Source organism: Phyllostomus discolor, chromosome 4 (assembly GCF_004126475.2).
Source record: "Phyllostomus discolor isolate MPI-MPIP mPhyDis1 chromosome 4, mPhyDis1.pri.v3, whole genome shotgun sequence".
Lineage (NCBI taxonomy): Eukaryota > Metazoa > Chordata > Mammalia > Chiroptera > Phyllostomidae > Phyllostomus > Phyllostomus discolor.
Genome location: NC_040906.2, coordinates 2,866,722 through 2,893,564, shown reverse-complemented (window position 1 = coordinate 2,893,564; position 26,843 = coordinate 2,866,722). Strand labels below are relative to the sequence as shown.

Genomic DNA, 26,843 nt, shown 5'->3' with positions numbered 1-26,843 from the left:
CGACCTGCCTGGTCAGACGCATGCCTGCCAGCGAGCCGCGAGCCCCCCGAAGCCTGTCCCCTCCTCGGGAAGGAGAGCAGACCCGGCTGCCGTGTGGGCCGCCCTTGGCTGCTACATAAGGAAGGGGCGTAGGGTCCTGGGCTCTCCTCCCTGGTCGGTCCCTGCTTTGCCTGTTGTTGAATGGATTAAGGAGTAGGGGGAGCTCTCCAAGCCAGCTTCGAAGGCGGCCAGCCTGAGCAGACCACGGAGACCAAGGTCAAGGTGGAATTGAAAAGTCATTTCTAAAGCCCTGGCTGGCGTAGCTCAGTGGATTGAGCGTGGGCTGGGAGCCAGTGTCCCAGGTTCGATTCCCAGCCAGGGTACATGCCTGGGTTGCAGGCCATGACCCCCAGCAACCGCACATTGATGTTTCTCTATCTCCCTCCCTTCCCTCTCTAAAAATAAAATGAGTAAAATCTTTAAAAAAATGCACTTTCACCTAAATGTTTAAAAAAAAAAGTCTTTTCTATTTTGCTTTGAGCACACACAGAGCTGTCAAAGACCCAGCCCGAACCCCAGGCTGAAAGTTAAACACGGCCTTTCTTATTTAAAGGGACACATCGCAGCTTGGGACGGAGCTGGAGGAGGGTCACCGAGAGGGGACTGCAGCTGAGCCCTGGCGAGGAGTGACTGGAGGCAGCGGCCGCGGAGGGGCCGCACGGGCTGCCTGCCGAGAGCGCCGCGCCCCCGCCCCGGCCTGGCCCTCCGCAGCCCGTGGGATGGGACAGGGACGCGGACCGACCGGCGCTTCCCGGCCCAGCGATGCGTTCACTGCGGTGGTATTTCCTGGACAGCTGAGGCTGCTTAGCTACGTCACTGCAACAGGGGGATGAAGGAAACAGACTTTCCAGTAGAACATTTTAACACACGGCGGGTCGGAAGGGGGCCCCGCGCGCGCTCTCGCGTGGGGAGAGGGCCGGCCGGACGACCACAAGAGGGTTGCAGGAGGTCCCCCACTGTCCCCGCACGGAGACCAGAGGACGGGGCGGTTTGCACAAGGGAGGGTCATCCGCAGGGGTCAGGGGTCCCGGTGCGGGGTTACTACTAGAGGCGAAGTGCTCTCAGGACAGGGACACGTTTAAAGTGACAGGAACTCGATAGCGGCGGTCAGCAGTCCCCCTGCCAACGCCGAAACTGACATGCTCGAACCCTAACCCTAAGCCGTGGCACTTCTTGGGGACCCCTTCCCGTGCGACGGTTCTCGATGACCGTTTCATCGGCAGAGCGTGTCTCGTGGGTCGCTGCTGTGTTTTCGTGGAGGCGGAGGGGCTCGGGGGTGTGGAGTGAGTGTATCCAGCCTGTGCTGTCCGCATCTCCCCGCTGCGTCCCCTGGATGGAGCGGGGCCCCTTTGAACACGTCTAAGGCGCAGCCGTGCGTGTGCGTGTGCCGCCCCAGCGTGTGGTGGCTTTGTCCCCGTGATTCACGTTCCCAGAGGACGCCCGGCAGGCAGGCTTGGGGATGAAACCACTCCCCCCCCCCCCCCGATGGAGTCTCAGGATTCCACCCGAAGCCCCTCCGTGAGTAAACAGTGCTAACCACTGTAACCCGAGTGGTTCCCGGCGGTCCCCCCCCCCCCCCCCCCGGCCTGTGTGCTAGCAGAAACGTTTGTTGCTCCGTGCAAGGTCGGCACGGGCGTGAAAGGGATGGCGCCTCGGAGACGCATGCATGCCGGCCGGGAGAACGCGGGCTCGGCACAGCGGGCAGGTGGAGGGTCGCCACCTTCCTTTCCGCCCCTTCCGGCACTTTCTCCCCCGGGAGGTCACGCTCGGCTGTCTCGGCCCATGCGTGTTCCAGGTGGGTGTGGGTGCACCGAGTGGGTGGGCACCCGATAGGTGTGAAACTGGGAGGAGGGAGGTGTGGGGACGTTGTTCCCGGGTCGTTTCCGCCCCGAATGCCGCCCCTCGCCCTCTTTCAGAGGGCAGTGTCGCCCCTGAGCCCCCCAGGCTCCCTGCCCTGTCACGGTGCCCTTCCCCGGGAGCCGCTCCCCTCGCCCCCACCCCCCAGTGTCCAGAGCGCAAGTGGGGGGGCAGCAGAGCAGGGCCGAGCGCCCTTCTCTGACCCACGCAGAACAACCCCGCGTGCCCGAGGCCGGGCTGGGCGCGGGCTGGGCCCCAGGCAGAGGGCAGGCCGGTGGGTGAGCAGGGGGCCGGCTCCCTGGTTGCCTCACGACTCACCTTGGAGCCGGACCCTTCCCCTGTAGGGCTGTTGTCTGCCGCGCCGTGCCCTGTGCTCTGTGTTTGAGTGCATTCAAACACCGTGATTTATTCATGCATTTACTGAGTTTGTGCACTGGAGGTCCAGCCGCCAGCCCCCAGCCCCCAGCCCCCAGCCCGCCCTCAGGGAGGCTCCGTCGGAGATGCTGGGGGGGGGGCCTTGGTTGGAGTAAGAGCCTGGGCTTTGATCTGGAGGTTTGTAGGAGGGGGAGGGGCAACGCAGAGCCAGGCGCCAGGTGCGTCTTGGGTGTTCCTGTCCCACGGGGCACGAGGGCTGGAGGGCGGAGCCGTCCTCCACCCCAGGACCGTGGCCGTCCCCACTGCCGTGTACCCGGGTGCTCTGCGGCCGCCATGGAAACGAACGGGTGTTTGGGCTGGAAGAACACCCACCGTGTTGCCGGGCGGCTGTGACGCGTGTTTCACGGCCCCTTAGGATGAAGGAAGGGTGCAGGAGACGAGAGAGCGTCACGCCGAGGGTCCGCACCCCCGTGACCCCCGTGAACTTGGGGCAGCGGCCTCCTCGGACTGGCCCCCAGGAGAGGCGGCCGTTCCGGGCAGCTCGGGGCTGCGGCCTGGGGCCAAACGGCTGGGACGTGTGAGCCAGGCGAGGGCTCTCCCTGGCTTCCCCCTCGGGTGCCCTCAAGCCTGAGGGTGGGGGCCTGGCTTCATCCTCACACAGGACAGCTCCGCTGTCCGCTCTCAGGCCGCCTTTGTCCCCTGCGAGTGACCGTTCCTCCATTCGGGTGCTGGGGACACCAGCTGTGCGTCCCAGGGCCTGGCTGGTGTGACGTGGGGGCTGCCTTGAGCCTCCACCGAGAACAACGCCTTTTGTGAGTCCACACGTGACCGTCACGCGCTGGCCACGCCCCTTCCTTTAGGAGTTGTTGTTGTTGTCGTTACTGGTTGCTCCGATGGCAGCTGCTGTGAGCCTCGTGGCACCCACCCAGAGTTCCTCTGTGGGGCCCTAACCCGCCGGCCTTGGAGCTGGGCTGTGCTCGGAGACGGGGCTTTAGAAAGGAGGTCGCTGGGTGAGCACGAGGTCACTGGGATGGACCCCGAGCTGTATGACTGGAGTCCTTATAAGAAGAGCAGATGGGGGCCCTGGCTGGCGTAGCTCAGTGGATTGAGCGCGGGCTGGGAACCAAAGTGTCGCAGGTTTGATTCCCAGTCAGGGCGCATGCCTGGGTTGCAGGCCATGGCCTCTAGCAACCACACATTGATGTTTCTCTCTCTCTCTCTCTCTCTCTCTCTCTCTCTCTCTCTCTCTCTCTTCCTCCCATCTCTCTCTGAAAATAAATAAAATTCTTAAAAAAAAAAAGCAGATGGGGACGCAGACAGGCCCAGAGGGCGACCCCGTGAGGACACACGGGGGAGGGCGTCCGCACACCACGTGGAGAGGCCTCTGGGGAGCCCCCGTCGCCCACGCCCCGGCCGCAGACTCCGGACCCCGGAACGGCGGGAGTGAGAGCCCCTGAGGCCGGAGCCCACCCTCGGCTGTGCCCTCGGCTGTGGCGGCCCCAGCTGGGTGCTGGACGTCACTCCGAACTTGACAGTGTGTTTGTTGTGACGACCAGGGTCATGAAAACCTTGGTGGCCGATAAAATATTAGTGGGAGTTTTTCCTTTACACGTGCCTCTGTTCCCTTGGCCCAGTGTCTGTGCGTGTTCGTGAGCAGCTCCGTGTTCCGCTAGCAGAACGTTGCTGGGAACGAGGTTTCCCTTCAGAGACCGCGCTGCCGATGCTGCCCCTGGCGGGCCCCAGCTGCCCAGCCCGCGGGAGCCCGGGTGTCTTCTCACAGACGCACCGTGTGCCCCGTGCCCCGGCGTGGGCACCGATCCCACTGTGTCCGGGATGTGTCTGGTGGCTGTGTGAGTGAGGGTTTCTGCTTTATGACTGCCGACTTCTTGTAGCCTTCCAGGGTCAGAGTCAAGGTCTGGGGCGGAGGCGGGCTGAGGGGACACTGGGGGCCCACTGGGTGGGGCGGGTGGGAGGGGCAGGCCCTGGAGGGCTCCCAGGGCTCCCAGGAGGTGCCCGGTCTACGGGTAGACCAGGCAGGGGGTGTGGCCACATGGGGCCACTTAGTTGTGGGGGGAAGGCAGCCCTGGAGACCCTGGAGGAGGCAGAGGCCAGCCTGCAGCCCGTGCAGCGAGAGGGTGGAGCGTGAGGAACAGAGGAGGGGGACAGGAGGGGAGACCAGGATGTGCTCAGCCTTTCCAGGAGCTCCAGAAGGAAAGTGGAGTCTTGTGGGGCAGTTTGGGGGTGACATTAACTTTGGGGCCGGTGCACTGCCCCTGGAGATTCCGATGAAATGGGAGCCTCCTTCACCCCAATCCTCCTGGAACCTTCAGCGCCCCATTCCTTGGGGTCTTGGTGGGGAGCACCTGCGTGTGTGAGCGCCGTTTCTGCCTACCTGCTCCCCTCGGCTTCCTCCCTTCCCTCCCGCCGCCGTCCTGGCCCTGGCGGGGGAGCTGGGCAGAACGCAGAACTCCCGCTCGCTTTTGCAAAGTCCTGTCATTGCCCTACCCCGCCCCGCACCTACCCCGCCCCGCTTACCCCGAAGGGCTCCCCTTGGCCGAGCCCCAGCTTTCCCGAGAGTCCAGAGAGGTTGAGGGGGCGGCAGGAAGCGTGCCAGCCGTCTGTCCAGCTCCACCCCTTGCTGTGCCGTCGGGCACCTCTTCGGCCTCCCTGTGACTGGCTTTCCCCTCCATAAGGGGGGTTACAGTGGTGCCTGCCTCACTGTCATTGTCACAGGCATTTGGGGAAGAGAGTGGGTGAACTGCAGGGACGTCTGTGGGGTGGTGCAGCCGGCCTGCCCTGCCCCTGGGGGTAGCCTGCCTTGCGGTGGGGGGGTGTGGCGGGGAGGGAGCAGGGTGTAGGGGGCAGCCCCCTTGGGAGCCCGGAGGGGGCTGGCTTGGGGAGGGCCTGCCCCTGCCCATGGCCTGGTGTCTTCCAAGCCCGGGACCCGCTCCTCCAGTCGGTGGGTGGGAGCCCCACGCAGTTTTGTGCCGGTGCCGCCCGAAATTCCCAGTGGCCTCGAGTTTTGGTTTTGTACAAACCCGGCTTTGCAGACCTTTGGGGTCAGTGGCTCTGCAGATGAGGGTGGTAAACAGCAGGCGTCACACGGGCTCGGGCGGCAGTGAGCGACTGGTGCTCCGCAGCAGACTCCCCGCCGCCCCCTTCCCGTGCTTTCCCGGGGTGTCTGGGGAGGGCGGCCTGCTGGCATTGTTGTTGTCATTGTCACTGGAGCAGTCCCTTCGGGGGGGGGGGGGTCCCGCACAGAAGGGTGTTGCCCTCCAGCCTGCCCCACGTGCCCTGGAGGACCAGGGCGATTAGGCAATCGGCAGGAATGTCGTGGTTTTCCTCCACGCGGATTCCAGAGCTGCCTGCAGCTGTCGGAGGGACAGGTGCGAGCATGTGCCGCCCCGATTCCGTCCCTCCGGTTCCTCCTCCGCGGAGCCTCTGCGGAGAGCTGGGGGCTGGACGGGACAGGGGGGCGTTTGATGCTTGCTTCCACAAAGTGACGGTGAATAGACTAGATCTTCATTGCACCTCCAGACCCCACCCCTAGCTGACACTGACTGGCACATCGTAAACGGCAAGACTTCTCGCCGGCCAGCTCAGTGGACCCGCAGGGTCGGTTTGGGTTCGCACGCTCCCTGCTGGCTCTCTGTGCCAAGTGCGTGCAGGAGGGAGCACGGAGCTGGGGTCCCTCTGCCTGTACGGTGGCCTCTGGCAGGTGGCCAGCCAGCCGGCCGCCCTGGGAGTCCGCCTCGGAACCTGCAGAACGGGCCTGGGGGGAGGTCTCTCCCAGACCTAGCCTGCTGCGGCTTACACGGCTGTTGCCACCTGCAGAGGATGGAGGGACGTCCCCGCTGACCTAGTGCAGGGTGACGCAGCCCCAGGCCCAGCCCGTGGCCCTGTCTGGCCCCGTGCACAGGCCCCTGGGGGCGACGCCGTGAACTGAGCTGAGGCCACACGTGCTGCTCTCTGGTGCTCACGGTCAAGGGCTCAGGGTCAAACCTTCGTGCACGTTGCTTAGGATATGTTTTGATTAAAAATAACATGCTTTAGGTTTTGAATAATCAACGTTGGCAAAACTTAATTATTTCATTGCCAGCATTGTAATCACATCTATGATCTACTCTTTTTGTTTTTTAAATTTATTTATTGATTTTTTTGGGGGAGGGGGACAGGAGACAGAAAAACGCTGATGTGTGGGTCCGCGTACACATTCATTGGCTGATTCTTACGTGCGCCCCGACCAGGGATCGAACCTGCATCCCTGGCGTATCAGGGCCACGCTCCCACCCACGGAGCTCCCCCCCCCCCCCCCGGCCAGGGCCCGAGATGCGCTTTTAAACCAAACATAATAATTGATGATGTGTCTGTCGCAGAAGGAGAATCCACAGTGGCCTCATCTGTAACTAGAGCTGTTCTTCCTGTTCTGGGAAGGATTACTGGAAATAATTGCTTCTCGTTTGGGGGACCGTTGGGAACCCTTTATTAAGATGTTCCGAGTCGGGGAGTCAAGGAATGGCTGAACACATGGAACAGAGAAAAGAACAGTTGTTCACACGTAGGAACCACCACCCCCCGCCCCCCCCCCCCCCCCGCCCCCGAGTCTCTTTGCTGACCCTTCGGAGCTTCTCTGCCCTGCCCGGGGCGGTTTGCCCGCCAGGAGGTGTTTGGCAGTGACAGCGCATTTAAAGGCTGTCACGACGGCTGGGGAGAGGGCAGTGCTCCCGACACGCAGGACAGCCCCCACAGAGAACCGTCCAGCGCAGACGCCCCCAGAGCCGCGGCTCAGACGCCCCGCTCCGGAGGACGGCAAAATGCCGCCTCCCCTTTAAAGACTCCCCGAGTGTTTTGGTGAGAAACACTGCAGTGTCCTCCTGCCTGCCTCCTGCCTGCCCCTTTTTTGCGTAACCCCTTTTTCTGGGTGTCGGTTATTTGTGACAGTTGTCAGTCCTTGACCACGGCCCCGCCCCCCAGCCCCGTCCCTGAGCAGAGTGCCCGGTGCATGGTCAGTGCCCTCCCAGCACGATCCACCTGCTGGGCCATGGGAGGCTCTGGCAGCAGGGGGCCTCTCCCTGAAATGCTGTCGGTGCGCCGAGTGTCGGGGTGACGTCCCTGGTTTGCCTGGAGGGTGGAACCCCTGAGAGTCGCGTGTGAGCACCCCCAGTGCAGCCGCACAGGGGGCTCCTGTCCTCTAGGAATCCCCAAGAAGACAGCCCGGGGGTCATCTGTGTTGGCGGGACCCTGAGCCGTCGCCAGGCACCACTGGGGAATGGACCCCGATCCCTTCGCTGCCTGCCCCTCCCACAGACTCCTCCCAGCTCCCCAGTTCCTCCCACCTGAGGGCACATGCACCTGACCCTCAGAGCCGTGGACGCCTGGGGGCTGGCTGGCAGTGGGCGGGCTGAGAAACCTTTTCCGTCCTCTGACCTGGGTCACTGCAACTTGACATTTGATGAGTGGTCGCGGAGCTGAGCCTGGTGCACGCTGGTGCTGCCCACTGAGGTCACACTGAGTGGGGGGGCTCCTGCTAGAATGGACAAGGGCGTGGGGCTTGGGTGCTGCCTCATGACAGGTCTGCGTGTCCACACCTGTCACGCAGCCCCACGGCCCCGCTGGCAGCAGACCTCCTGGGCTCCGTCTCCCTGCTGGGCCAGAGAGTCTCCGCCCCGAGACCCCTGCACACCCTCCTGGGACTCAGAGATGAGGGTCCAGTCCTCATGTCTTCTCGGTTCCGCTTGTAACTTTCAGTGTGTGGGGCGAGACGCGTGGGCCCGTGACGGGCCCCGCCCAGGGCTGTCAGCCCACAGGCGCCGATTGCGGAACCCGCCTCCTGAAGTGGCCCGTCGTGCGTCTGTCTCCCGGTGACACGGGACCTTGCTCAAGAAACATAGCTGTCTGTCTGCCTCGTAGGTGTGTGCCTGTCAGTCATCCTCCCGCCAAAAAGTAGCCTTTAAAGAGCCCATGACCTGGAGGAGGGCCTTTGTTGGCTCCGGGGTGGCGCTCTGCTGCCTGCAGCCTGGCCGAGCTCTGTTGCCTGCGGGCTTGGTGCCGCTAAGCCGCTGAGGCCGTGATTGGCAGCTGCCGCCTCCTGTTGTTTGGAAGGTCGGCCGGAGTTGCAGGCGACTCCGCTGGCTACCAGTGGTTTCCTTTAGCAGCTCCAGCAACACTTGCGAAACAGCGTTCTTGCGGACAGCGCTTAATGTATAGGAAGCTAGAAATGGCGCAGGACAGGGAAGTCGGGGGCGGGGGTGGCCAGGGGATCTCGTGAACTTGGAGCTGGGGGAGCCTGGCCAGCTGCCGGTGGTGCTGGGGCGTGGCAGGGCTGGCCCCTGGCCTGGTCCCCTCTGCAGCCCTGAGGCTGTGCCTGCTTGCTCCCGTTTGCCTGTGGCCGTGAGATCAACTATAGGCTTTTTTTTTTTTTAAGCCAAAATGGTGACCTACTCCATGGCATGGCAAAATTCAGGAAAGACGGTCTAGAGGGGCCAGCTGGAAAGGCAACGGGGAAATCAAGCACAAGGCCACCCGAACACGAAAGGGAAGATTATTGTCATGTAAAGGCAGGGCTGGCTGTGTAAAGGGATTTGCAGGGACGGGTTCTGTCTGAGCCTCTGATTCTTTGCATCGGAAGAGCCCATGTATCCAGGGCAGCAGGGAGGCGCGGTTCTGCAGGATTTTCAGCTTGGACCAGAGCGTCTCCTGTGAAATCATCATGGGGGGCCTAGAAAAGCGGTGCCCCCTTGCCCTGGTGGTCGGCATTAGGAGAGAATGACCAGACACGCAGGGCCGTGGTGCAAAGAGGCTCCATCCTTCAGTGTCTGCCGGGAGCCAGTGTCATCTAAGGTGGATGGAATGGAATCTTCTACTCTGCTGCAGGCTGCATCCTCCTGCGGCTAAGTGCAAAACCTGGTCCGGATTCCAGATGGCCGTGCAATAATGGGAGGATGAGCAGTTGAATATTTGGGCTTTAAAGGGATGCTGTGTTATTTGTTTTTACCTTGCCCTCAGATCACAGGATGCATTTATGTATCTGACTGATGGGCCAGCCCATTCCATGTTAAAACTCGTCTCCGTAGTCCAAAGCTACTCTCTCCCGCCTCTCCGCACTGCTGAGCACCGCTTCCTGCACCTGCAGGCCGGGCCGGCCTCTGAGTGTCTGCAGCTGCAGCCAGGGACCTGTAGTCTGCGGCCCGTCACCTGTGGCGCTCACCTGTTCGGTGCCCGGCACAGCGTGGCCACCCGGGCAGCGGCTCCCTCGCCGTCTTTTCACGTTCAGTCCCTGGGCCTTGGAGACCGCACCGTTTTTCATGAGTTTGTGGATCCTTTGGGGACAGAGGCCTGCCTCCTCACTGCTCGGTGTGGCAGTACGGGCCCAGCGTGTATGTGACAGACAAACACGGAAAAGTGCCGAGACGTCACGAGACCGTTTAGGCGTCCTTGATACCCAGTTCAGTAGTAGTCACACACGTGTCTCTCGCCACTGCCAACAACGCAGAACGTTGGCACTGAGAAGAAATGGCACTGTAGCGTGGGAAAAAGGGTACAGGCGGTGTGACCCCAAGCCCCCGGGTTCAGCTCGCAGCAGATAGCTGTGCAGCGTGGGGGGAGGCGCCTGCCCGCTCTGAGCCTCGGCACCGCCTGACCGGATGGGCACCGGAAACCGCGCTGTGGCAGCGAGGCGACTGCCTGGCTCCCGCTCTGCAGCAGGGTGGGGCTCGGGTCTTACCAGAGAGGGCTTTTGGTTGAAACTCAGCAGGCAAGACCCCTCTGTCCTGGGGCCCCCACTCTGCATGGAGGACATGTTGGGGGCCCTGCTCCTGAGCCCTTGGGTGCCAGGGGCTGGTGGACAGAGCTGAAGACCCTGCTGGTGGCCATCATGTCCAGCTGGAGCCACTGAGGGTGGTCAGAGGTGCTTTACAGGGTTTTCTTCGTAAACAGGCCTGATTGTTAAGAGCTTTTTGGGGTTCAAGGCAGGACTGAATGAAGGGTACCCAGGTTTCCCGCGTGCCCCTGGCCTCCACACACACGGCTTCCCCGGCACTCCCCCCCCCCCCCCCCCCCCCCGCCGGAGCGCTGCATCTGCCGCAGCTGCGGAGCCCGCTCTGCTGCACCGCCACCGCTGCCTGCAGTCCGCTCTGGGGCTCGGTGCAGCTGTGGGCAGCCCACAGGGACGCGCGGCCATCGCTGTGGCGTCGGACAGGGTGTTTCCCCCGCCCACTGAAATAAGTAACTCCAGTGGGCTAGCAGCCTTTCTGATTTGTCTCGTTAAATCTGAGTATTCCGTTCCCCTCTGAGGTGAAATCTGGATTTCCTCGGTCGGGGGTAGCCTCCAGAGAGCGCAGGACTCAGCTCCACACTCGTTAGGTACCACGAGCGCGACAGGTGCCCGGTAGTGACTTGGTACAGGGGGAGAGGAGGGGCGAGCAGCCCCCGCCAGCAGCCCAGGGGTGTGGAGCGCCCGCCCGGCCAGGGGCGCAGCCCTGGGAGCAGCCTCTGCACAGTCCCGGCAGGTCCAGGCCGAGAGAAAGGTGGTGGGAGCCTCCTGTCCGGAAACGCAAGCAAACTGACCCAGCTGAGCTCAGGACGTTGGGAAGAGCTGGTAAAAGCTAATGAGCCACGAATGAGCCCTTTCCTGCACCTGGGAGGGCCGGAGACCACGGTCGGACAGCCGAGAGGCGGTGAGGGGGGTCGGGTGGAGGAGCAACACAGTGTTCACAGTAGCGGTCAGTGTGGCGTTTACACACAGTGCCTGGCGCACAGCTTCTTAGCGAGTTCCGTCCTCACGCGGGTGCTCTGGGTTTCGGTAGCTTCTTTCTTCCTCCTCAGTGGGCAGGTGTACGCACCAAGGTGGTCAGGGGGAGGACGAGCCTCGGGCCACAGGCCAGGCTTCCTCCTGCTCTCCGTCCCCGCATTCTCCTGCCCGTCGCCGTCCAGGGTAGCAGGTGCCTGCCGGTCCAGAGCCCTTCCCCACCCACTGGGAAATGTCGCTTGCCCTTCACGCAGTGCAGGGCGGAGGTGTGAACAGCCCCACCCACTGTCTCCCAGCTGCTGCACCGGCCCACCCTCCCCTCCTTCCTGGCAGTGGGCGTGTTCCTGGGTCCAGTTAGGGGCTCACAGGTGCCTACACTCCTGTTCTTAACGAGTCTCTTGTGTGAGTTAGGGCCTTTTCCGTGCTTAGGGCAGATGCTTCATCAACCCGCAGCAGGTGAGACAGGGCCGATATTTTGCTCGTGGTTTTGAGTTTACTTTGCAAGTCAAGTGCAGAGTTTTGGTGTCAGGTTAGGGTTAAGGCGGGACACCACCAGGCCAGCCCTTGGAGGCTCCGGTCCGCGTGCCTGTGATCCATCCCGGTGCTTTCGGCTTGCCCGCCGGGCCGCGCTCCCGCCGCGGTCGCGCTCCCGCGCCTCCACGGCCCAGCCGAGAGCGCGCGGCCCGGCGGTGGCTGCACGTCGTCCCTCGCCCGCCCCGCCCCGCCCCGGCGCACGTTTCCATTTTAAACCGCCGCCCTCCCGCCCCTCCGCCGCGGCCGGCGTAGCTGCCTGCCCGCGAGTCCCGGGCCCTGGGAGTGGCGCAGGCTCCGGAGCCGCCGCCGCCCCGTGCAAAAAAGGCCCGAAGACCCCAGCGGAGCCCGCGCCGCAGACAATGAACCCGCGGGCGCCGCCGCCCGCCCCGGGCCCTGCGCGCCGCGGCAGCACCTGCCGGCGAGACCATCCCTGCGCCTGACCGTCCGCCCTCCCGCTGCTCCGTCCCCCACCCCGCGGGCCCATGGCTGGGCTCCTCGGGCCGGGACCACCGCACTCGGGCCGCGCCGCGCACCGGCCGACAGTCGCCAGCGGCACCGTCTCCGCAGCTTGAGCGCGGCCCTCGCGGCGAGTAGGGGGCGTGGGCCCTCTCCGGGCGCGCCCGCTCGCTCCACCTTGCCCAGCGACCGCCGGTCCCTGCGTCCCTGCTCGCGGTTAACTGGATGCAGCGGAGCCCGGGCGGGCGGCGCGGTGGCCGCGGACCCGGACGACATGTATCTGCTGGACGGCAGCGGCGAGCCCGCGTCTCCGCCTGCGGACGCGATGCCGCGCGGGACGCCCCCCAGGAAGACCGTTTACCGCATCTCGGTGACCATGGTCAGGAAGGAGCAGCTGGCCGCCCCGGGCCCTGGCGGCCCCGACCCGCGCCCCGCTCGGAGGTTCCGGCCCGCGCGCTCCCCGGACGCGCCTGAGCGGCTGGTGGAAGAGGAGGAGGCGGAGGAGGAGGAGGAGGCGGTGGCGGCGGGCACGGAGGACCCAGAGGGCCGCCGGCCGCGCGCCTGGGACTTCCGCACCTACCGCACCCGCAGCACCGGGCAGCTGGAGCTCGGGCGGCTCCGGCCGTGCGCACGCGGCACCGGGCCAACGGACGTGGCGGGCAGTCCCCCGGCCTTGAAGCAGGAGCCCAGCTCCCCTGCACCCTGTAGCCCCGACGTGGAAGGGGCCCGGGCCGCGCCACTGCGGCGGAGCCTCAGTTTCAGACACTGGAGCGGGCCCGAGACTCCACGGGACCCGGCCCTGGGCCGCGGAAGGTGCCACAGCAGCTCCGGGAGCCTGGCCTGGGAGCCGGGCGGCGAGGCCGTGGCCGACCCCGGCGTCATCCCGGAGCCCGCGCCCGCCGCGCAGCCCGCTTCAGAGAAACGCAACACCCTGGACGTGGGCGAGGTGCTCAGCAAGAACGATGCGCTCTCGGACTTGGAGCGCTGGGAGCGCAGTAAGAGCAAGAACCGCACGCTGGACAACAGCGACCTGCAGCGGCTGGAGCGCGCGCGGGCTGCCGCCGCCGGCCCCGGCGCGGCCTCGGAGCACAGGCTGCTGCGCTTCTTCAGCGGCATCTTCGCGCGCAGGGATGGCGCGCCCGCCGGCGGGCCCGCCCCGCGGAGCATTCCCTCGCGGCCCCGCGGCTACTTCAGCCTGCGGCGCGCGCCGGCCGACGCGCACTCGTCCAGCGCCGAGAGCATAGATGGGTCCCCACGCAGAGGTGGGCAGCGCGGCCGGAGTGGGAGGGCAGTGGTGGGAACGGGCCTGCCCAGCAGAGCGCTCTGGGAATTGAGAGCAGATAAGTAAGGGACCTGCCCACTCAAGTCCCCAGCCGGCAGGGGGTAACCCTGGGTGTGAATTCGGGTGCTGCAGTTTTCCCCCAGTGACACTAGGTCCTCACGTTCCTGACCTGCCTGCTCTCAGCCACATGTGGTGGCGCCTTTCAGTGCGTGTGACCTAAAGTCCCTTGCGCCTGTTCGGGAGAGATCACCTTGCCAGGTGCTGCCTTTCTCCTGCCCTGCGGGCGCAGCCCTCTCCACCAACAGGCCCGTGAGCTGGCAGCTGCCGGCTGTGCTCCCTGTGGGCTGCTCCTGGGGGCCAGGCCGCCGGCCCTGAGGTTGCTGCACAGGTGGCGCGGCCCTGCGTGGGGAGCCGCTTTCACCTAGGTTCCCGTCTTCACCTCCAAGCCGAGTGTCCGTCCTTGCAGGCGCTGCCGGGAGGTGCTGCGGGCGGTGCTGTGCTGTGGCCTCAGCCGTGTGCACGTTGTCACGTGTTGCGCTCCTGGTCGGGACAGTTTCCCAGGGGTCAGGGATGTGGACCTCCCCCGGGGCCGCCCTGCTGGGAGGTGTGCTGGGAGGAGAGTACTCAAGGGGCGGGGCTGTGTTTCCCGCTCCTGCAAGCCGGCCAGGGTCGCAGCTGCAGCCCCTCGAGACTTCAGTCCACTGCTCTCCTCTCGTGGCCGCCAGGACTCTGCAGAGAGGGCTCCCCACCGAGGGGATGACAGCCTGGCACGTGGCTCGGGCGGCCTCGGGGAGTGTCTGGGGCGTTGGAATCCTCCGGAACCTACAGAGCACAGACCCGGTAGGTCTCTCCACAGGCCTGGGTGCCATTCTGCGGGAGGAGGCTGGGGTGGGGCGAGGGAGGCCTGGAGGTGTGCCCCCCACGTGTTTCCCCTCTGAAGGGCCCTCAGGCGGATTGCCACAGCTGTGCAGCTGCTGCTGGGGGCGGGGCGGAGGGAGCTCCTTCGGTTCTTTCAGCCGCAGCTGGGAGTGCCCTTCCCCGGGGAGACGCTCCCTCCCCCGGCCGGCCCTCGTTACCTGGCTGCCTGGGGGCGTGGTGCCGCCCCACTGAGAAGTTGAGCATGGAGTTGTGTTAAAATGTGACTTTTCTTTTCTTAGCGAGGATACAATATAGCATGCCGGTTGCCAGACTGGCATCAGTTTAACTTGCTGTTCTTATTTGTTTTCACTAGAAATCGGGGCGGAGGTTGGGTGTTTGTTCTACGATTCGGAGCAAGGCACACGAGTGGCTTCCGCACGTGTGGTCGTGCAGTCACAGTGCGTGCGAGGTCCCTCCGTGCGGGACGGCCCAGCGCTGTGGAGGGCGTTTGTCCTCGGGCGGAGCTCTTGACCGATGGCTTCGTCAGCCGGTCAGCGCCAGGGACGCGGCCCTTCCGGCTGACGAACTTCATAGTTCGTATGAAGCTGCTGCTTCTGTCGTCTGCGCTCAGCCGACGTTCGCGCACGCAGCCCGTTTCCCCCTCTTCCAACAGCGGGCTTGCGTCTTTGCTCCCGTGGGCTTTGTAGATAATAGTAACTGCCCCCCCGGGTTCCAGGCAAGTGTGCCCCCTAGAGGGAGCGGGCGGGGGGCAGGTGCGCGAACAGGTGGGAGGAAGGCGGCCCGTCCTGGTACCTGTGGCTGCGAGGTGATGTGCCCTTCTGTTCAGGTGGAGGAAGAGGGGCGTTGGGATGCTGAAGGTTCAGAGTTCATTGGCATGTTCCCCTCTGGGCCAGTGTCAGATAGCAGCCGTCATCATTGTAACAGTGCTCGGTCCGTCTGTCCCTTGCGGCCAGCCCTCTGAGGGTGGGGGGGTGACTTTGGTGTGAGACCCGGGTTGTGGGTTGTGCAGAAAAACTGACCGTTAGGGACACACAGTCAGAATGGCATGGCCTCACCTCCTTCTGATGTTCCGGGCGAGCACAGAAAAGCTGCCGCCTTCACCAGCCCTCGGTCAGAACGCCTGAGATGCTGGGACTCTTAAGATACTTGCAAGGCCAATGTCTATCAGTAAAAGTGCTTCCCCCATAGCTTGAGGGCCTTCTGGTTTTATCCCGTGCTTTCCGAGTTTCGTGTATGTGCTTCCTGTGACGTCGATTTTCAGAATTGGGGTCCTAGTAGCTACATGGGGTTTTGAGTTGAGGGTGAATTCTCTGCAGTAACTTCCAGATGTGGCGACGCAGGCCCAGCAGCTCCGTGACCGTCCTTAGGGCGCAGGTGGGCATGGCCCTGCCGGAAGCGGGGGGCCAGGTGGGCGTGCAGGGCTCACAGGAGTTGGAAGGGAGCGTGGGGCAGGCTCCAGGATGCTGCCCGTGTGGCCGGCCGGCCCCCTTGTCATCAGGCGCCAATGACCAGCGAAGTCGGAGATAGTGACACTTGGCGCGGTCCAGGGTTTTGCTGCCAAGCAAGCGCCTGCCGGACAGTTGTGAGCAGAGCTCCCGTTCTGGCACCTTCCTGGGCTCCAGATCAGCTGCCGGGGCCTGGCCCGTGGTCCGGAGGGTGAGGGGAACATCGCTGGTTTCCCTCAACCTTGGCCCCCGTCTGTTGAACTCTGAGCGTCTGTCAAGTCTAAAGGAAAGTAGGGAAGGTTGTCCCCGGGCAGGCCTTCTGTCGTTAGACCCTTCCAGCTCGTCAAGTTCTGAACCGGCTGCAGGAAAATTAAAGGTGATCACCCTGGGCGTTTCCAGCGGTTTCCTTGGCTCCGGAGTGCCGAGCTTGGTCTGAGGCGGTGCACCTGTGCTAGGGTGAGGGCTGCAGGATGCTGGGGGTCGTCTTCTAAAACACGCGGCCTTCCGTGTCACACGCCTGCGGTCCCCTGCACGAGCAACTCGGGGAGTCAGGGTGCGAGGCTCGCCGAGCCGGCCGTTGTCGGCTGCCTCTCTTGTGCTCCCTGGTCCCCATCGGTCCTCATCTGTACCTGCTCTTTCTCATCCTTCCCCCCTGCACGACAGCTGCCGCCCAGAGACCTGGGGCAGCCGGCCCCCCGTGAGAGTCATGACCGTCGCCGAGGCCAGAAGGGCTCGGAGAGGCCCCGGGCCAGTCAGCGAGGGCAGTTTCCTGTCACCTGATACACACGTGTTGTTTAATACAAAGTGAGATCCAATGATAAATGATTAATTACATCGTCGAGTGTCCCCCCTGCACCCCAACCAGCCTGCTAGTGAGTACTTCCTGGGACCCGCCGTGGGCGCCAGCCCCGCCAGTCCAGCGCCACACGCGTCTGCGGGGTGTCCGTCGCTGTCCCGGAGGACTGATCACAGCAATAAAGCGGCCCATCGACAGCCCTGGCCGAGGTTGTTAGTGGTTTAGCGGTGCGCAGCTGAGTTCTGATGGCGTGGTTTTTAATGAGTGGCTTTGTTCTTTAACTTCTGATTCTCTTGGTTTGTGTCCCTCAGTTTCTGTGGCGTGTTAGACTGTTCTGTACAGTTCAAGAGAGAAGAAACTCCAGTGGAGAAAAGAGGAAGCAGTAGTTACAGGAAAGAACACAAAAACTTGATACACCCTAACTGTCAAACTTGGTTTGTTACAGACAAGGACCGTGGGGGTTTAAAGAAACAATGTAACTCAGCTTCTCACCTGAAACATTCTGAACTAATGACGCGCTCAGAGTTGAGCGGTTCACCTGATTGCTGAGTTCACCTCTTTATCAGCGACTCCTGAGAGCAATTGAGGGCACCCAGTTTGGTGGCGGCGGTGGTGGTTTCAAAGTCGAGTTGCCCCGTGGAGACAGAGTGCACGTGGGAAACAGGCCGAGCCGCCCGAGGGTCAGCCGGGGCCCCTCCGAGCAGGCAGGCGCCGGAGCCTGGGCCCCGTCCTGCTGTGCCGGCTCTCTCCAGCAGGAGCTGGTGTTCCGGCACGGTCACCTATGAGCCTCTTTCCTCCCATCACCGCGGGCTTGCAGCCTCCTGCCATCACTAGAACCTTCAGAACGGCGTGTGCCACGGGGGTTCCTCCAGGTTCGGTGCAGGCCCAGCGCAGCCATCCGGCCGGCCCACCGTGAGCGAACCCCTCTGGGGTGGTGGGGTACAGGAGCGACTGCAAAGCTCCAGCACCGCTGTTGTTTTCTGCTTCGCTGCGGGGTCCTGTTGTCTCTCCGCCATTCTTCGATCGTCCGGGGGGGGGCGGGGCCCAGTGCCTGTCCCTGTCCCCAGAGCTCGGTGGGCTGCTGGGGGAGATGAGGACGCTCTAGTGAGTCACAGCTTCGTGGGACGCCTAGGGGCAGGAGTGACTGCTGTTTCTCCGCACCAGTGCCCGTGTGCTCACGTCTGCCGGTTCTAATAGCGAGCCCCCCTCGGGCCGGAAGCCCCTCTTACACTGCTGGGCTTGGTGTGCACACTGGTGCAGGTGCTCGAGGGAGGAGCCAGCGGGGGGCTGCGGCCCACACAGGCAGCTCGCGGCTTCGAGCGGGAAGTGGAGTCCACGGGGCCCCGGAGGAGGGCGGAAGGGCTCGGGCCCCGCGGAGTCAGCAGGGGAGTGCCCGGCAGCGGCAGAGGTCCCTGCGAGCAGGCGGAGGTCCCTGCGAGCAGGTGGGTGGGACTTCCACAGTGAACCCCTCAGACATCGTTTCTCTTCCCCGATCTGTGTGACGAACGCCAACGTCAGGCACCATTAAAAGGGATGGTGTGTTTCCCGTAGTGAGTGTCTGTTTTACATGTTTTTTGGCACAAGATTTCTGTTTTCTATAGGAAATCTCCTTTACGTTATTGGGTTCTTTTTTCCTGTAACCATCTGAAACAATTATGTCAATTAGAAATGATGTCACAACGAGTGAAATAATGAAAAGAGAGAAGGTTTTGTTCGTTGAGGACTGCACTGGGGACGGACCCCAGGCAGCTGCGGCGGCACCTCCAGGTGCCGAGCAGAAGCAACATCGAGGTCAGCAGATCGGCAGAGACGGGGGGCTGGTGGCCTCACACCATTTCTGAGGTGCCACCCACCCGCCACTGCTGCTTTGGGCAGGGTTGGGCTGGCCCTGGTGGCAGCCCACGGTGGCTCAGTGCTGCCTGGTCCCTAGTTGCCGGCCGCAGGGACTCGAGTTCTCCTGCCCTGCGGTCCTCAAAGATGTGCGTCCGCCTCCGTCCGTTCTGTCTCCTGGTAGTTTACCGGACGCGTCACCGCAGGCTCGCGTGCAGTTCGGAAAGATGTTATTCGTGCGCACCTGTTCCCTCGGCTGGAGTGTAAACTCAAGGACGGATCTTGGCCCTTTGTTTTCTCAGGATCTGTTGTTTTCGTTTCTTGAGTTGGCCCTCAGTTCCAGCGTCGCTGCTGTGTCAGCGCCCCCGGCTGGCAGAGGCGGGCCTCTGTGGGCCGGGAGCCTGTTGGCTGATGCGGTGCTGGGCGGCGCCAGCGCGGGGCGTGCGAGGGGCCGCGCGGCCTCTCCTCACCTAACGGTTTTGAGAGACACGTTTCAGCCGGTGGGCATGAAAGGGGGGACGAGCCGGGTCTCATTCTCATGCAGCCCCCCTTGGGGACAGCCCTCGGTGTCGGGTCCCTTCCAGGCACGACCCCTGGGTGCCAGGGTTTGCACAACACGGTGAGCCGGTCGGGCGGTCCACACGCAGGGGCTTGATTCGGGGGCTTCTCTGGGCACCAGGGGACACATGCTCCTGGGGGTGGACGCCCACTCGTTCGAGGTGTTTCGGAGGGACTCATGCAGCCCCTCGTCCTCTGTGCCGGGCACCGCCAGGGCTCCTTTCCGACGCGGCTCCCACCCTCTCTGGCCACCAGCTCAGACTCCCCGGAGGCCACTTGCTTCTTCACTGACCGGGTGGCAGGTGGGGGCGGCAGGTACCTACCCCGTGAAAACACCCAGGCTGACTGTCTGGTCTGCCCTCTTCCCCCGAGACAGACCCCAGCCCGTTGGCTCCGCCCGGCTGCCCTGGCACTAGGGGCTCGAGTCTGTGACACAGGAGGGGGCACGTGGAGTGTGACACAACCTCAGAGTGCAGTGATGTTGTCTGGATAACTCTCTGTGCCACAGGGGGTTTCTCAGTCGTTTTCCTTTCCAGTCTGAAGGTAGACGCTGCTCCCCGGGGGGTGACTGAGCTCCCAGGTTCCTGCGTGGCGGCGTGGTGACCGCCACCCTTCACACCCAGGGGCCTCATCCTCCCCAGGCCAGCCTGGGACACGTGACTCTGAATGGCAGTGAATGAGATGATGCGACGTGTGTGTCTGGTGCCACGGACGTCCTGGGAAGGTCAGTTAGCTGCCGGGCTAGCGCTGCTGACATGGGCACACGCAGAGCTGGGGAGGACTTTTTCAGGGTTTACTCAAACCAAACTGGTGACGTCACCAGGAGCAAGCTCTCAGGCACCCCCGGGGGGACAGTTGCGCCGTTTCCTTTCTGCCTTTGGGGTTGAGGAGAGGGGGCCGGGAGGACGAGGGAAGGCAGGAGAAAGCCAGGCCGAGGCGCGGGATCTGACACCTGGAGAGGTGCCGAGACGGTGCGCCCTCTGGAGGGCGATTGGCTCACTGCGCAGCTGCACAGCCCTGTGGACCTAGATGCGCGGACACGAAGGGCAGGGCCGGCTTCGGGCGGAGGTACCCCCTTCACTACAGAGCCTCTGGCCTGGGACGCCCCAGCGTGACCTGCCCGGGTAGGGACCCTGGGAGCTCTCTTTCCGTGGGGTCCGTCTTTTGGCCCAGAACATCCATTTTGGGTGAGTTTCCGCAGGTGGACGTGTTCACTGTAATTGGACAAAACGTGCAGGTGAAACCGTGTGCCACTGGCTCGTCATGCCATCTCACGGGGGAGTGGGCGGGGCTTTATTAAACACGGGGGGAGTGGGCGGGGCTACCTGCAGCACCGCAGACTGGAGGCCGCACCGTGATTCTGTCCCTGGGCGTCTCTTGGGGACAAGAGACGCCCAGGGACAGACCCATGTGGGTCTGGGGAAGACCCATGTGGCGGGCATGCGGGCAGCTGTCCATGGTACCAGGTGTCCGGGATGTCCCCCGCGCCCCCATGTGTGCGGACCAGCAGGGCCGGACCTTCCGTCTCATCCTGGAGAGCCGGCCGGGGCACCTATCCTCCGTGTCCAGTTCCTCGGCTTGCCTGTCAGAGTTTCGGGGTCCTGGGCACATATTCGGGGAGCACTTTTCCTTCCACCTCCCGCTTTTCCTGGAGTCGGCCAGGCCCCCACCAGCCCCGTCTTGAAGCACGCTCCGGGCGTGTCCTGCCGCCCCGGGTCCCTGCTGGCGCGGCCGCTCGCAGAGAGACCCTGTCCCACCCCGGGCCCCCAGCCAGGCTGCGCGGACTCTGCTGCGAGTGTCCGGCCCCTGGGAGGCATGGAGGGTGGGGGCTGGGACCCTTTCCTGATGTGGAGGCGGTGGTCCCGCCCGTGGGGGCGGTGGCTCATGCACCAGACTTCACACGCCGCCCTGCACACCCTCTGCCCGTTGTGACTGACACACACACACGGGTGCTTCTGCGGCTGCGGAGTCGGAATCCATCCTGTGTCTCCAGGGACGCGCCGAATGCCCGCCAGGGAGTCGCCGCCTCTTCCACGGCAGCGGAGGGACGGCACCCGGGGAAGGACCACGGAGGGGGCAGGGCAGAGGGCGTGCGGGGCGGCGTGTGAAGTCTGGCGCGCCGGCCACCCAGCTGCTGTTTGAGGAACGAGCCGACCGCGTCTGTTCTTAGCCTGGTTTTGCTGCTGGGCCGCGATAAGGCAGTGACACCTGCGTGCTGCTTGCAGGCTGGGCCCCGGGGAAGCTCCTCCGCGTGTCGGTCTCGTGGTCCCGGCAGCAGTGGGTCCCTGTCCCGTCCATCGGGAGGCTGGGTTGGCCATCTGCAGAGAGAGGGAGCTCGTGGGGACGTGCAGGCAGGTGGGGCTGAGGGGAGGCTGAGCCGAGCCCAAGGCTGCCGCCGCTGTCAGCTGGTGGGCCGCTGTCAGGGTCTCCCAGACCACACCTCCCTCTTACCCCCCCATCTTGAAGGGTCTGTGCCATGTCCCCCCGAGGGTTGTTCTCCTGTTCAGAGTGGTCACAGCCACAGTGGCGGTGGACTCCTGTGCACGCCTGTGTGCGCGGGTGTGTGCATGGCAGGTCGCGCCCTGCAGGGGGGGCGTGGCTGGCAGGGCTGGCTGAGCAGGTGGGCCATGAGCTCGCCCGAGGCTTGCACCCCTGCGTGGGAGACTTGGGGCCCAGGTGTCAAGCTGCATGTTTTTTTTTTTTTTCTGGTCTGTACTGTGCATTTAAGAACATTTGGTGGCATCGATACTTTAAAAAAAATCCTTCGTTATTTCCCCTGGACTAATTTTATCTGGTGGTAAATCTGTCTGACGGCTTCATGCGTTCGATGAAGATAACACAACGGTAAATGCGCGGGTGACTGCGAGCACGGGTGACACAAGCCCCTTCTGCCCAGTCACCGAGGGCCACAGCGGGGCAGCTCGCTCGCATCTCCTCGGAGGAGGGAGGAGGAGGGAGGCTCTTACTTCCCGGCTCACACTTGGGGCCCGTGTGTGACCTCCCCTTTACCATTCAGAGGACACATTTTTAAAACAAACGACCCTGGGGAGCTAGACTAGAAGGGGCTCCGACTGCCCCACCCCACTGTTTTGAAGGTGAGTGCCTGCCCCTCCTTCCCCTGCACCCGCCGTGGGCTCCAGGCCTGGCCCTGAAGGCAACATTGTGTCACAGGCGAAGCCCCGATCTGAGCGTGTGCTCTTCTACACTTGAAACATTCACGCACGGGGTTTAGTTGAAAGTAAAAGGGAAAACCAGGACGCACAGGGTGGTTTATTCTCGGCCCCAGCCCCGGAGGATGGGCGGGAGAACACCTCAGCCTCGGGGGCGCAGACGCTCCGGCAGCCACCAGTGCCCCGGGGGCTGCGCCCGGCCGGGCAGCCGTCCCACTGGGGAGACCGAGTCAGCGTCGGCGTGCAGTGGGCGCGTTGCTCTTCAGGTTTTGTTTTCCTTGCCGGATCCCTGGGTGAACAGTTGTGCTTCTTCTTTGCTCCTGACTTCCCCGCCCACCCACCCTTCAGTCCAGTCCTGGTTTTGAGAAGTCCGCATCGGTGGCTTTATTTTCAGCGCTCTAAATCCGGCCGCGCAAACACAGTGAGCCCGGGCCTGCGGGTTTGGCAGGGATCCCCGGCTGCTATTTTAGATGTGCCAGAAGCCTTCCTGGAAGTCGGTCCGGGTTTCCTCCGATTAGGCTGTGAGCCTGGGATCTCAGAGCAGTGGGTGGGGGCTGTCGACTGGAAGATTCTGCCCCTCCCTCCCGATTTCATGCCCTGGGCGGGGCAGGGCCCAGGGCAGTCCCCCCTCCGGAGAGACCAGGGACAGCGGCTCCGAGGTAGGGGCAGCACGCTGGGACCTTCCCGCCCGCTGCGGCGCCTGTGCAGATGGACGGTGTCCATCCTGGGAGGGAACCGTGCTCACAGGTGGGGGATGCACATGCACTGCCATGGCAATAAGCAGGCGTGCGGCTGGCACGGCCTCCACACCTGTCCACGGCCTCGACCTGGGATGGGCTGGCGTCCAGCTGGGGCTCCCAGGAGCCTGCCGCCTTGATTCACCCCTCTTCCTCCTCCCTCCCCGGCCACACAGCAGGCCGGGCCTCAGCTACTCCAGCATCCCCTGTGGATGCGCCAGGTCCCCTGTCGGCGAGGGCCGCGTGGAGGGCGCCGGGGAGCACTCCGTTACCTGGTGCTGAGGGCGCACGTCAGCGGCAGAGGCCTCAAGGGGGGAGAGCCGGGCCTCCTGCTCTGGGGACCCGCGGCTCAGTTTCCTGCCGCCTCGTCCTCACAGCGGCCTCCGCCCCCTCTCCCCCACTGGCCCCCAGCTCACCCACTGGGATGCAGCCCTGACTGAGCTCAGGGACAGCGGGAAGCTGGGGACATCCGGGGAACTTCGAGGCGAGGCGTAGATGCCAAGTTAAATTTCCTGGAAGCCAACATTCCGTGTGCGTGAAGCTTTGCAGAGAAATGAGCACCGTCTCGAGAGTCCGGGGGCCAGGTATCCGGCCACAGGGAGACAGTGCGGCTGGGGCTGCACGGCTTTCCTCAGAGGCTGAGAGCTGCCCCGCAGCGGGGGTCTGATGCCAAGCGCACATAGCGAGTCTGGCTCTGAATGTCCCCCGGGGGCTTTGCTGGGAGATGTGTTATGTGTCCAAAGCCCGATCATGGGGGGCCTTCTGGCGGGTGCCACATGGGGACTGGTCCCCCAGTACCCGGCGATCACCATCTGTGAAGGCGCACCCCACCACCCACTCGCCTGCCCCCCCACATCAACGTGGAGCCCCCCCTTCCCTCTGCCCCATCACCTGGACACCTGCCCTTCTCACGTAGCTGTTCAGGGGGGCTGCCCCTCCACCCTTCCGTCTCCTCCCTCCCCGTCCCTCCCTCCCTCTCCCTCCCTCCCTCCCTCCCTCTCCCTCCCCCTCCCTCCCGTACCTCCACCACCTGGGTCCAGGTCACGGCTTGTCTCTGACACCCCTCTCGCCGTCCCCCCGGCCTGGGCACTGTCCCCGGCCGTCTGCTCCTCGTTTTCCAGGTCCTGGTCCCTCAGTGCCAGTCCCTCAGAGACACCCTGCTGACAACCGCTGCCCCCCCCCCCCCCCCCCCCCCGGGCAGCCTCTCCCTGCCCAGCTTCTGTTGGGGCATTTCCTGACAGCTCGCTTGTGGGCCCATCTTCCCAGGACTGCCGTTTCTCCGGGGTGGGGCGGGGCTGGCCTCTGGTGGCTGTGGAACTCTCGGAGCGCTGGGGCCCAGGCAGGTGCCGCACCTGGGACAGGTCTCGTAGGCAGTGCCTCAGGGGCATTCTGTGACTCACTGGACTACTTCGTGGATGTGACGGAGGGGGACGAGCACTGTGAACCTGTGGAAGATACATGGTGGGGAGTGCATCCCCTTTGGAGGGAGAGGTGTTTGCTGTCGGCTCGGGGGTCCTGGAGCAGCTGCTGGGCCCCGCTCCCAGGCACGTGGTCTCACCCGTGAGAAGCGGCCCATTGGGGGCCCGGGAGGTGAGGGCGCCCGGGTCAGCTGTGTTGAGCGGGTCCCCCAGACCCGCACGTGGGGGTGAGGGGCGGAGACGGCCGGCTGGGGGAGGCTGCCCCGCGTGCTCGGAGGCTGCAGCGGGGCTGGGCCCAGGGCCCGTGGCGGCTGGGCCCCCTCTTCTTCCTGGCATCCTCTGCGTCCGGGGCATCGGAGAGGAGCGGGACGTCAGAGCCCTCTGTTCCGCGGTGCCGGGTGTCCCACCGTGAACATGGGGTTTCGGAACCCAGCCTCCCCTCCCTGACTTGGCTGGCGGGGTTCGGGCAAGTGACCCGTGGCGGGAAATGGCACAGTCAGCCCTGACAGGGTCAGCCCTGGGGAGCCGGCAGCCTCCTGGCTCTCCCCACCCGTGAGCGTGGGCCGCCGGGACCCCCTGGCTGGGGTGGGCCTGTCCGGCCGGCAGGGGCCTGGAGATGAGGAGGGTCACTGTTGGGGGCCCCTCGGAGTCCTGGGCAGCGTGGGCCTGAGGGTTTAGGGGGCAGAACGCAGACGCGGCCCCGGGATGGCCGTGCGGGCCCAGGAGCCCCACTTTCTCTGGGGCAGCCGTGATGCCCGCCGAGAGCGGTGCCCACCAGCGGCCCGTCCGTCCATCCCTCTGTCCTCCGGTGCGGAAACCGGCCCCCTGGGGCGTCTCGGCCTTGCACCCAGTCGGCCGCGCGTCTCACTCCGTGTCCCCTCCTGTCTTACAGACGCCTTCGTGAACAGCCAGGAATGGACGCTCAGCCGCTCCGTCCCGGAGCTCAAAGTGGTGAGTGCTTCCCCCGGCCGCGGCGGCCGTCCGTCCATCCCCTCGAGTGTGTGTGTGGCGGGGGGGGGGCTTCCGCACAGGCGGGGCGACCTGTGGGCACACCCAGGCCCACAGCCCCGAGGCCCCGAGGTGGAGCTCACCTCTGGGTGGGGGTGTCCCTGGGAGGGCTGGGACCTCGTGTGCACGGGGATGGGGGTCTGTCTGTGTTTTGCTGTCGTGTGTGTGTGTGTGTGTCTGATTTCTCTCTCTCTCACACACACACACACACGCATGCGCATGCACACACACACACACACACACGACCTCACTCGCCCTTTGCCGGAGGTCACGGGGAGTCCCCCTGACGAGTCAGTCCCCGTGACGAGTCAGTCCCCCTGATGAGTCCCTGAGCTCCGGAGCTCGCCCGTAGACAACGGGGCTGGTTTTTCACTGCATTGCATGAAGTAGGGGCGTATTATTAAAGGAAGGATTTTGTGTTACGGACTTTGAATATTCTTCCAGTGAGATTATTTAAAGCTTCAAGTCAGCGCATGGAAAATGCCCCGGGTCTCTCACAGCCACACCTGTGAGCACCCGCCCCTGGTGCCTCCGCTCAAGGGGGGAGGAAGGGCCACATGCCGCCTGACGGGGCCCTGCTCTTTGCCGTGAAACGGTGGTATTTGGGGACACGTCTCTGTATGTGTTTATGTGTATGGGTGCTTGTGTGTATATGCATGTGCACACATGTACGTGCACATGTGCGTGCTTGCACCTGCATGCATGTGTGTATGTGTGTGCAGGTGCACGTGCACTTGTGTATCTGTGGCGTGTGTATAAGTGCACAGGTGTGTATACCTGTCCGTGTGTGTATGCACGCGTGTGTAACCCTCCGAGGCGGGGCTCTGGCGGCACGGTGGAAGCAGAGACGTGCCCCTGGTCTGGCGTACACGGATGGAGCTCGGCCCCGGTGCGGGCCTGCCCCGCGCTGTAGGGTCGGCGTTTATCAGCAGCCCCGGCCTGCCTGCCCCGGGACCCCCAGGGACCTCCAGAGGCCCTTGGACACCTTCCCCTGGCTGGACACAGGGCGGGGGATAGGACCCTCGGGTGGCTCACTGCTGAGACAAGGAGGTCGTGCAACAAGGAATGTCCCGACTTTGAAGAGGCGTGTAAGACTTTTAAGAGTGATTTTTGTCACCAGGAAACACATCATTTTCTTAGAGGAGGAGGACATGTGGGGACCCACCCTGAAATTGGGGGCCACGGTAGCCGGCCCCCCCTGCCGCCAGCAGAGCACTGACCTTCTCTGGGGCACCTGCCAGTGGGCTTCCTTCCTTGTGGGAGACACAGGGCCCATCAGCCCCGTGCCAGCCTCGGGAGCCAGGGTCTGCAGGCCTGACCCACACATGGCCACCACCTCCTGTCGTGTCCTGGAGTGCTGCCCCGTGCGTGGTCCGGAAGTGCCTGTTGGGCGGATGCCGCACACTGGTGCCGAGGTTACCGGGGGTTTGTTGGGGAAATCAGCCAGTTTCTCTCACACACACACTCACACCCACACTCACTCGTGAGACCACAGTGCCGCCCGGGTCCTGCTGGGGACTAGAACACGGGAATGACATCTCGGTGACAACAGCGATGACCGTCCCCACGAGGCTCCTCCGTGCGGGCGTGTGGTGGGCACTTCGCCTGTCGCCGCACTTCCTCCCGACCACTCCCTCCGCAGACGGGGAAGCGGGGGCTCAGGGGCTGCAAGAACTGGCCCGAGCACCCGGTCACAGGCAAGGGCGGCGCCGG

The 26,843-nt window shown here is 64.2% G+C and overlaps 1 protein-coding gene across 10 annotated transcripts in view; it reads left to right on the top strand.

Moving 5' to 3' along the window:
* Positions 1 to 26,843, top strand: part of AGAP1 (ArfGAP with GTPase domain, ankyrin repeat and PH domain 1) — a 348,436-nt gene that overhangs the window by 83,154 nt on the left and 238,439 nt on the right. For 4 of the 10 annotated variants that reach the window (XM_036022678.1, XM_028509859.2, XM_028509858.2 and 1 more), the window contains exon 2: positions 25,015 to 25,073. In XM_036022678.1, the coding sequence (XP_035878571.1) occupies positions 25,015 to 25,073 (59 nt within the window). Of the gene's footprint in view, positions 1 to 11,735; positions 13,270 to 25,014; positions 25,074 to 26,843 lie in introns of those variants that run through there. The other 6 variants (XM_036022677.1, XM_036022672.1, XM_036022675.1 and 3 more) reach the window with 5 other exon arrangements.